Consider the following 9375-nt stretch of genomic DNA (forward strand, 5'->3'; position numbering starts at 1 on the left):
ATCTCTTTCATCATGGACCAATAACTCATTGTATTATTGATGAAATGTTATCTGCACGCCCCCTACACCACCCACCCCAACCAGCACCCTTCCCACTGATGAGTGGGCCATGCGTTGCCATATTGAATGTTCACAATAACAATTATCCCCATTCTATAGGTGAGGAAAATGAGACAAATATTATTTCACTGTTCTGCATAGAAGTGAGTCGTATTATCTTTAGAATAAAGTAATTCACCAACTTTTGAGCGCCACTAATTTACTAGGTACTGGGGAAACACTGATGAATTTAAAAAGGTCTTCCTTACCCTCAAAATCCAAACTGTGGCCAATTAAGCCCTACATAGTCTCATCCCTGCATATATTTCCCGCTGGAAGGGCACCTCACTTTACTCACCTCTCCTGGATCTTCTCTTTGTTCACTAAACAAGCCCTGCTCTCTTCCTCCTTCAGGCTTTTGCAGAGGCTATTCCTTTACCTAGAGCTCTCTCCTTTGCTGCCCACCCCAATCCCATCCCAACCAGAACCCTTCCCTTAATTAACACCATCCTCAACTCTAATGTCCCCTACTCAGTTCTACTGAACCAGTCGCACCTATTATGATAGTGTATAGCACCATATACTTCTTCACAACCCTTTCACAGCTGTCATTAAGTTACAATGTAATTGATATTGTCTTCTTCCAACCCCCCTTCACAGCTCCAAGAGAGTAGAATCCTAGTAGCACTTAAGAAGTTTCATTAGGGGGAAAAAGTTTCACTGGAGGCCTCTAATTTTCAGAAAGCTATTATTTAGGCAAATACACAAATAAGAAAAAATCCAAGAAAGGGTATTGTTCTTCAAACCAATTTTCTTCCTTGAATTTAATTCCACCTCTTTAAGTCCATCAGTGAAGTCTTCTATCTCATTCACAAAACATCTACATATGTAAGTAACTGTAGACCATCTTCCTGTCTACTACACATTCTCTCCAGGCCCAACATCCATCCAGCCCCCAGACAGCCATTTATTGAGCACCTACTGTGTACCATGCTCTGGCTGGGGATAAGCCCTGGGTCTTGTTTCTTTCCTCATGGACAGGCTGATTTCTATACCCACATATTTCTCCTGGTGGGGAAGGAATGATAAGGCCCCAGGAAAAAGCAATGTTCTGCCCAGAGTGTCTGCTCAGACAGTTACAGGTGCCCAAACTGCCTTTTTACCCTTACCTGCCTGGCAACACTGTTAACCCTATAAGAAGCAGCTGCCGCCCTGGCTGGCTTGGCTCAGTGGTTAGAGAGTCAGCCTGTGGTCCAGAGAGACCTAGGTTTGGTTCCCACTAAGGGCACTTACCTCAGTTGCAGTTTGTCCCCGGCCCTGGTTGGGTCATGCGGGTGGCAATCACTCGATGTGTCCCTTTCACATCGATGTTTCTCTCTCTCTCTCTCCCCACCTACCACTCTATCTGAACAAAAAATGGAAAAAGGTCCTTGGGTGAGGACAAAAAAAAGAAAGAAAGAAAAAAGAAACAGCTACTAAGGGCTAGCTGCTCCTTTCTCCAGAGCTACCACAAGTCCTCTGTAAGTGTCTTCTTCATTATGGACTGTAGTTCTGGATCAGTTTTCACCTTCTCACTTACTGGAGTACTTGAGAGACTAAGGGATGGTTATGTCAGCATCCCAGAGTTTTGCACCAATCCTAGCACTTGGTAGACAAATGATAGATATTCTTGAATTAAGGTATGAGTTGGGGACTCTTTGCAAAAACTTATTCTCCCTCTTATCTTGGACCCCTCATCCTCCACTAAGGTGATGGAATTTGCTGAAGAGCCAGACTTCGGTGGCCTGAGTTTTCTGAATGCAGGGGCTCTGGCAAGAAAGTTGTCAGGGCTGCTGTCAATAGCTGTTGCTCTGTGCCAAAGAATTATTATTCATAGACAGGTACTATCATTATGTCCCTTTTAAAAGCAGAAGCTCAGGCCCTGGCTGGTGTTCTCCGTGGTTAGAGCATCATCCCCCACACTGAAGGGTTGTGGGCTCAATTCCCAGTCAAGGGCACATACCTGGGTTGCAGGTCCAATCCCCTGCCCCAGTTGGGGTGCATGATGGAGGAAACCAATTGATGTATCTTTCTCACATTGATGTTTCTTTCTCTTTCTCTCCCCACTCCCATTCTCTCTAAAAATCAACAGAAAAAAATATCCTCAGGTGAGGATTAACAATAAACAAACAAATAAAAGCAGAAGCTCAGAAATCTGAGACCCAGAAACTTGTCCAAGTCTGACAACCTCAGTGGTAGATCTAGGATTCCATGCCCGGCTGTCTGACTGCAGGGTCAGTGTATTTAACGCCGAGCTATATTAACATCTGGATCCTCAGAGATGTCCCAGTGACCATTAGGGGGCAGCAGAGTGGCACCAGGTGTTAGGTGGGATCAGATTGGACCTGGGTTCAGCAATGTCAGTACTTGAGTCTAGCTAAGAAAGAATTCAGAGCCAAGACTCAAACTGTGAGAGAACATTCGTGTGGAAAATCAGAGGCAGAAGAAGTCATTTGTAGAAGAAATGGGCTTAGGAAACAAGTTATAGAGGTAAAAGAAGGGTCCTTATAGCTTAGAAGTGAGGAAGGTAAAGGTGATAGGCTTGTGAGGATGGGGAGGAAAGTGGGAAGAGTAAGGTGCAGGTGTGCTTCCTAGAAGGAGAACACACTGGGTCCATGGTCCTAAGGGTTTTAAGGGTGGATAGTTTAGGGGCAGTCCCAGAGGAAGATCTCAATAGAATATTCAGCAGTTTTCCAGGTATGTTCTTTCAGGGTCTAGGTCTTCACTGATTGATTGGTCAGCGCAGGACAGGGGGTCATTATCCAATGCAGCTGGTCCTGAGGTTAGCCTTGGTGTTGCTTATTTAGTTTTGCTGCTTTTCTGGGCTTGGAGCTAAAATACAACTGAGGCCTAGATGTTATCTCTAAGGAGGAAAGGTTAGGAGGCCCAACCATATGGCCATCGATACATTAAGGGAGGAAAGGTCACCATAGGGATGAGGTCCCACCCTACAGTTGTCCATTGCTAGGCACCCGGGCTTCCTGCCTGGTGACCTTCTGTACCTGGTCCATCATCCTTGCTCTGTTCAAGTCTGTCTAACTGCCTACTACAACCTGGCCTGGCCTTGGGCATGGCTCAGGGTATCAGGGTATTTCCAACAGGACACACAGGGGAAAATGAGGCATCCTTGTTTGGGCTGGGGATAGATGAGAAGCTACATCTGGAAAATAGAGGCATTGAAACATTTTTCATGTAAGCTCTTTTCTCAGAAATCCAGAGGTACAGACCTGTGAGGGCCATTGTAAAAGGATCTTAACAAAAAAACTTCCACGGCTGAAAGCTTTTTTAAAATAAAGGGTTTTTTGAGTCATTTGCTAGTCAGAATAGGACCAGGTCCTGGGGCATGAAGTCTAAACCACCAGCAGCATGACTAGGCGGAGAAGGCACCATGTCCACCATCCTGGAGTTGACAGGCTCTTTTATACATTATGTATTGGGGAATAAAGACTAAGTTGTTTAAAAAGGGCCTTGGCCGGTTTGGCTAAGCAGTTAGAGCGTCGCCCCGCAGTCCAGAGAGCCCCGGGTTCGGTTCCCGCTAAGGGCACGGACCTCTGTTGTAGTTCGTCTCTGGCACAGGTTGGGGTTGTGTGGGAGGCAGCCACTCGATGTGTCCCTTTCATGTCACTGTTTCTCTCTCTGTTTCTCTCTTCCTCTTGTTCCCTCCCACTCTGTCTGAGCAAAATGGGAAAATGTCCTCGGGTGAGGATAAAAAAAAAAAAAGAAGAAGAATTTACAGCCTGGCTGGTGTGGCTCAGTGGTTGAGCACCAACCCATGCACTAAGAGGTTGCCAGTCCGATTCCTGGTCAGGGCACATGCCCAGGTTGTGGGCCTGATCCCCAGTGGGGGGCATGTAGGAGGTGGCCAATCGATGTTCTCTCTCATCGATGTTGCTATCTCTCTCTCTCCCTCTTCCTTCCTCTCTCTAAAATCAATAAAGAAAAAAAATTTTTTTAAATAAAAGAATTTACATTGAGCCCTGGCTGGTGTTGCGTTTAGTGGTTAGAGCTTTGGTCGGGGTGTGTGCAGGAGGCAACAGTCTATGTGTCTTTTTTATATCAAGGTTTCTCATGCGTGCTCTCTCTCTCTCCCCTCTCCCTTCCACGTTCTCTGCAAATCAATGGAAAAATCATCTCCTTGGGTGAGGATTTTTTAAAAAAGAGCCTCATGCCATGGACTGAGAGATCCAGGTTTGATTCCCCAGCAGGACACATGTCCGGGTTGCCGGCTTGACCCCCGGTTGGGGACGTTCAGGAGGCAGCCAGTCAATGTATCTCTCACATCGATGTTTCTCTCTCTCTAAAAAATCAATGAAAAAATATAAAAAAGGAATTTATATTGGTTATAGATATAAGGAGGTGAGAAAAAGTGGAGACAGCTCTATGATAGGTATACAGTCTCTAAAGAAGAAATATTTATTACTTTCTTAAAAATCCTCACCTGAGGATATGTTTTCATTGATTTTTAGAGAGAGGGGAAGGTCAAGGGGAGGAGGAAGAGAAATATCAATGTGTGAGAGAAACATAGATCAAGTTGCCTCCCGCACATGCCCCAACTGGGGATTGAACCCACACACAACCTAGGCATGTGCCTTGACCCTGACCGGGAATCAAACCAGTAACCTTTTGGTATATGGGACAATGCTCCAACCGAGCCACCCTGCCAGGGCAAAATATTTGCTACTTTTGCTTAGTTATAGACAACAGTCCTGAATGTTCATGTGTATGCAGGATGTAGTGGTCTAGTGGTCAGATAGATGCCTGGAGGTTCATTCAAAACTCCAACAGACATTCAGGAATGTGAGCGGTCTTTTTTTTTTTTTTATCCTCACCCGAGGACATTTTCCCATTTTTTTGTTCAGATAGAGTGGGAAGGAGAGAAAGAGAGAGAAACATCAACGTGAAAGGGACACATCGAGTGGCTGCCACCCACATGACCCAACCAAGTCCGGGGACAAACTGCAACCGAGGTACGCGCCCTTAGCGGGAACCGAACCCCGGTCTCTTTGGACTGCAGGTCAACGCTCCAATCGCTGAGCCAAACCGGCCAGGGCTGAGCAGTCTTTTCTTAGATGGTCCACAGCTATTAATTGGTTAACTATTCCTGTCTTTCTCTCACTCTTTGGTCACTGTTTATTTAGAACATCTCAGAATTTTCCTCTTGGTAAAGGATAAACCTACCCCACCCTCTGGGACATTTGCTTTTTTTTCTTGTCAAAACAAGTGAGTTACTAGTTAATTCTCACTCAACATAGTTCCAGCCCTTCCTTCCTAGGACACAGGAATTGTGTCGGGAGAGGGTAGAGGAGAACTAGGTACAAGTGGGAAAATTGTGTTATAAATATCTAGTTTTTCAATTTCAGGATGGGGAAATAAAAAAGTGTAAGAGAGCAAGTGGCTGTTGAATACCTTTACTTAAGAAGCTATTATGCAAGGCTGGTGTGGCTCACCGGTTGAGCGGTTGAGCAGCGACCCATGCACCAAAAGGTTGCCAGTTCAATTTCCAGTCAAGGCACATGCCCAGGTTGTGGGCCCGATCCTCAGTGGGGTACATGCAGGAGGCGGCCAATTGATGTTCTCTCTCATTGTTCTTTGTCATCGATGTTTTTCTCTCTTTCCCTCTTCCTTCCTCTCTCTCTAAAAAATCAATAAAGAAGAAATATTTTAAAAAGAAATCTATTACTTTCCATAAAAAAAATTGATTTGAGAGAGGGAGAAACAATGGTTTGTTGTTCCACTTATTTATGCATTCATTGGTTGACTTTTTTTTTTCTTTTTCCTTTATAGATTTGAGAGAGGAAGGGGAACGAGGTGAGAGATAGAAACATCGATGAGAGAGAACATCAATTGGCTGCCTCCTGCATGCCCCACACTGGGGATGGGGCCCACAACCTGGGCATGTGTCCTGACCAGGAATCGAACCAGCGACCTCTTGGTGCATGGGTCGATGCTTAACCACTGAGCCACACCAGCCGGACCATTGGTTGATTCTTGTATGTGCCAGGACCATCCTCCAAAACCTTGGCCTATCTAGAGAGCACTCTATCCAACTGAACTACCCAGACAGGGGCCATGGCTGGAAAGCTATAACTTTCTTATTCAACAAAGTTGGACGAAGAACAAGTCAGCAAAAATAAAATAAATAAATAAATAATTTAAAAAGGGAAAGGGAGTTGTTCTTCAGATCAACTTCCTTCTCTTGAACTTAAGTCCAGCCCTTCGAGTCAATAGATGAACTTTGCCATCTCTAGGACTTGGATGATAGGTTAACAGTAACCACCAAAACTAGTGAAAAGTCAAGGAAACTACCTAGGTTCAGTCTCTGGGATTTGGGGGGTGGGGGCAGTGTCCTGGTAGGAGGCATAGAGGAGCTTCCTTTCTCCATACCCACCAGACAAGCCTGGGGCTATTGAGTCATCAAGATACTGCCCAGGGTAGAGCACACTAGAAGTTTGGCCGGATCCTTCCCGTTATGCCCCTCCTCGCAGCAACAGACTTCATTGCAAAATTTTCCAGAAGGGTAATAAATAGAGGGTTAAGAGAGGTGGGGAGTGACCAGGGTTCACAGAAGAGGGAACAGAGTGACATTCCTGGGGTTGCGTAAACTCTCAGAGGCTGCCAAAGCGTGTGTGGAGCCTGGACGCCGGTAAGTGCCACTATATAGGAAAGAAGCCGAAGCCCTTCCCAGACCCTGCCGGGCTCGCAGAGGCTCCGAGGACCTATCGACCATGGTGAGTATACGGTCTTGTGGCCGAATGGGGGCTACTCGAAGAATCCCAGGGTCCGGCTGGGGCCGCCCTGACCTCCGTTCTCTTTCCAGGTTCTTGCGCCTTTCCTGCTGCTGCTGCTGCTGCTGCCACTACTTAATGTCTCTGCGACCACACCAGACCCCTGCGAGCTGGACGACGAGGATATCCGCTGCGTCTGCAACTTCACGGATACGGAGCCCGACTGGTCCAGTGCCTTTCAGTGTGTGAGTGCCGTTGAGGTGGAGATCCACGGTGGTGGCCGCAGCCTGAAACAATTTATAAAGTTCGCCGACACCGACCCGAAGCGGTATATTGACGTGGTCAAGGCTCTGCGTTTGCGGCGACTCACTGTGGGTGCTGCACAGGTGCCTGCTCTGCTCCTGGTCGCCTTCCTACGCGGGCTCGGGTACTCCCGCCTCAACCAACTCACGCTCGAGAACTTGGAAGTAACCGGCACCATGCCGATGCCGCCTCTGGAAGCCACTGGACCTGCGCTTTCCACCCTCAGTCTCCGTAATGTGTCGTGGGCGACAGGGAGTGCCTGGCTCGCCGAGCTGCAGCAGTGGCTCAAGCCCGGCCTCAAAGTACTGAACATTGCGCAAGCACACTCGCTCGCCTTTTCCTGCGCAGACCTCCGCACCTTCCACTCCCTCGCTACCCTAGACCTGTCTGACAATCCTGGGCTGGGCGAGCACGGGCTGGCGGCGGTTCTCTGTAGGAACAAGTTCCCGGCCCTCCAGGAGCTAGCGCTACGCAACGCGGGGATGGAGACTCCCAGCGGCGTGTGCGCGGCGCTGACTGCGGCGGGTGTGCAGCCACGCCGCTTAGACCTCAGCCACAACTCGCTGCGCCCCACGGCCACGGGCGCTCCCCGGTGCACCTGGCCGAGCGCATTGAGCTCTCTCAACCTGTCATCCGCCGGCTTGGAGCAGGTGCCTGAAGGACTGCCGGCCAAGCTCAGCATGCTTGATCTCAGCTGCAACAGGCTGAGCAGGGAGCCGCGGCCAGATGAACTGCCTACGGTGAGTGAACTGACACTGGACGGGAATCCCTTTCTGGACCAAGAAGACTCGAGGAACTCCGGTGTGAACACAGCCTGTGCAACTTCGACCCTGGCTACGGGGATGTCAGGAACTCTGGTGCTGCTTCAAGGGGCCCGGAACTTGGTCTAAGTCCCAGGAGAGAAGAATGGATTGGCTCAGACTGCCCTGGCCCTGGAAGAGCTTCGTCAGGAGGTCTCAACCAACCACTCCTCTGCCCCATCTTCATTAAAATATTAAACAGTGGTCCTTGTCATTCACTAAACAGATGTTTGCTGGTTGCTATTTGCTGGGCACAGTGCTGGATGGGAAATCCATTATACTGAGACTTTCTTTATATCAACTTCCCAGAAACCATGCCTGCCTAAGTAAAGAATTTCAGGGGCCGAAGTGTCAGGGAAATGTTGCCTGTCTAGGGTTGTGTGGAAGAAATAAGGAGTTTCTGTGCAATCCAGGCTGAGTGAAAGGGTTAATAATGTTTTAACAAAATTATACTCCATTCTGACCAGTTATTCCTGCACGTAGTTTTCTAAACACCCAAGCAGTTTTCTAAAAAATACCATGGGACTGAAACCCAGAGAAAATATAAAGATAAAGGGTTGTCCTGGCCGGTTTGGCTCAGCGGTTAAAGCGTCGACCTGTGGTCCAGAGAGCCCGGGGTTCAGTTCCCGCTAAGGGCATGTACGTTGGTTGCAGTTAGTCCCCGGCCCTGGTTGGGTCGTGGGGGAGGCAGCCACTCCATGTGCCTCTCACTTCGATGCTCCTGCTCTCTCTCTTCCTCCCACTCTATCTGAATAAAAAATGGGGAAATGTCCTTGGGTAAGGATGGAATAAAAAAAAAAAAAAGATAGGGGATTAATGGTGGCCTTGGAAAACTTGGAGGGACCAGAGAGAGAGAGAGAGAGAGAGAGAGAGAAATGATGGCCCTGACCTCTGCTGAAGCAGATTCCTTCCTTACCTCTGAGACAGCCTGTATCAGCCCAGGCACCAATTAAGCGATGCCAAGAGAATGTGGGGTTGGTTTGTTTTTTTATGTAGTTTTTTTTTTTTTGTAGTTTCTGCCTGTATAAGCCAGAGAACCAAGAAGGTTCGAAGCTGATCCCTTCTTGGCTCAGCACGCCTGCACCCAGGTGTATGCAATTAAGCTATTTTGCTCTACATTGGCCTTGTGTTATGGATGTGATCTCCTGCCGGCTCACACCTTTTATTGAGCAGATTACTGGTACCTGCCTTAAAGGATGCTTGAATAGTAAACATAACTAGGAAGATATAGAATGTTTCCTCTCCAGTGCATTTTCTATGAGCCAGCTGATCCCTTTCAAAAGTAATAAAACCCAGAGCCATTGCCTCTCTCTCTCTCTCTCTCTCTTTCTCTCTCTCTCTCTGTCTTGGAAAGGAGGAACAGCTTTGCCAGCTGTCCTACATCAACTCAGTTTCATAATTTTAAGATTCCCCTCCTGCTGTATAAATCTCTGCACACACTGGCACACTGGCTTCCCCCGTGTCATCTG

The 9375-nt window shown here is 47.7% G+C and overlaps 1 protein-coding gene across 1 annotated transcript; it reads left to right on the forward strand.

The window, feature by feature from the left end:
- The first annotated feature begins 6542 nt into the window (after positions 1-6542).
- CD14 (CD14 molecule) lies at positions 6543-8327 on the forward strand. Its single transcript, XM_036240690.1, has 2 exons — positions 6543-6806; positions 6896-8327. The coding sequence occupies exons 1-2, from the start codon at positions 6804-6806 to the stop codon at positions 7994-7996; spliced, it is 1104 nt and encodes a 367-aa protein (XP_036096583.1). The 5' UTR covers positions 6543-6803; the 3' UTR covers positions 7997-8327.
- The last annotated feature ends 1048 nt before the right edge of the window (positions 8328-9375 follow it).

The sequence above is a fragment of the Molossus molossus genome, unplaced genomic scaffold, assembly GCF_014108415.1.
Source record: "Molossus molossus isolate mMolMol1 unplaced genomic scaffold, mMolMol1.p scaffold_m16_p_4, whole genome shotgun sequence".
Lineage (NCBI taxonomy): Eukaryota > Metazoa > Chordata > Mammalia > Chiroptera > Molossidae > Molossus > Molossus molossus.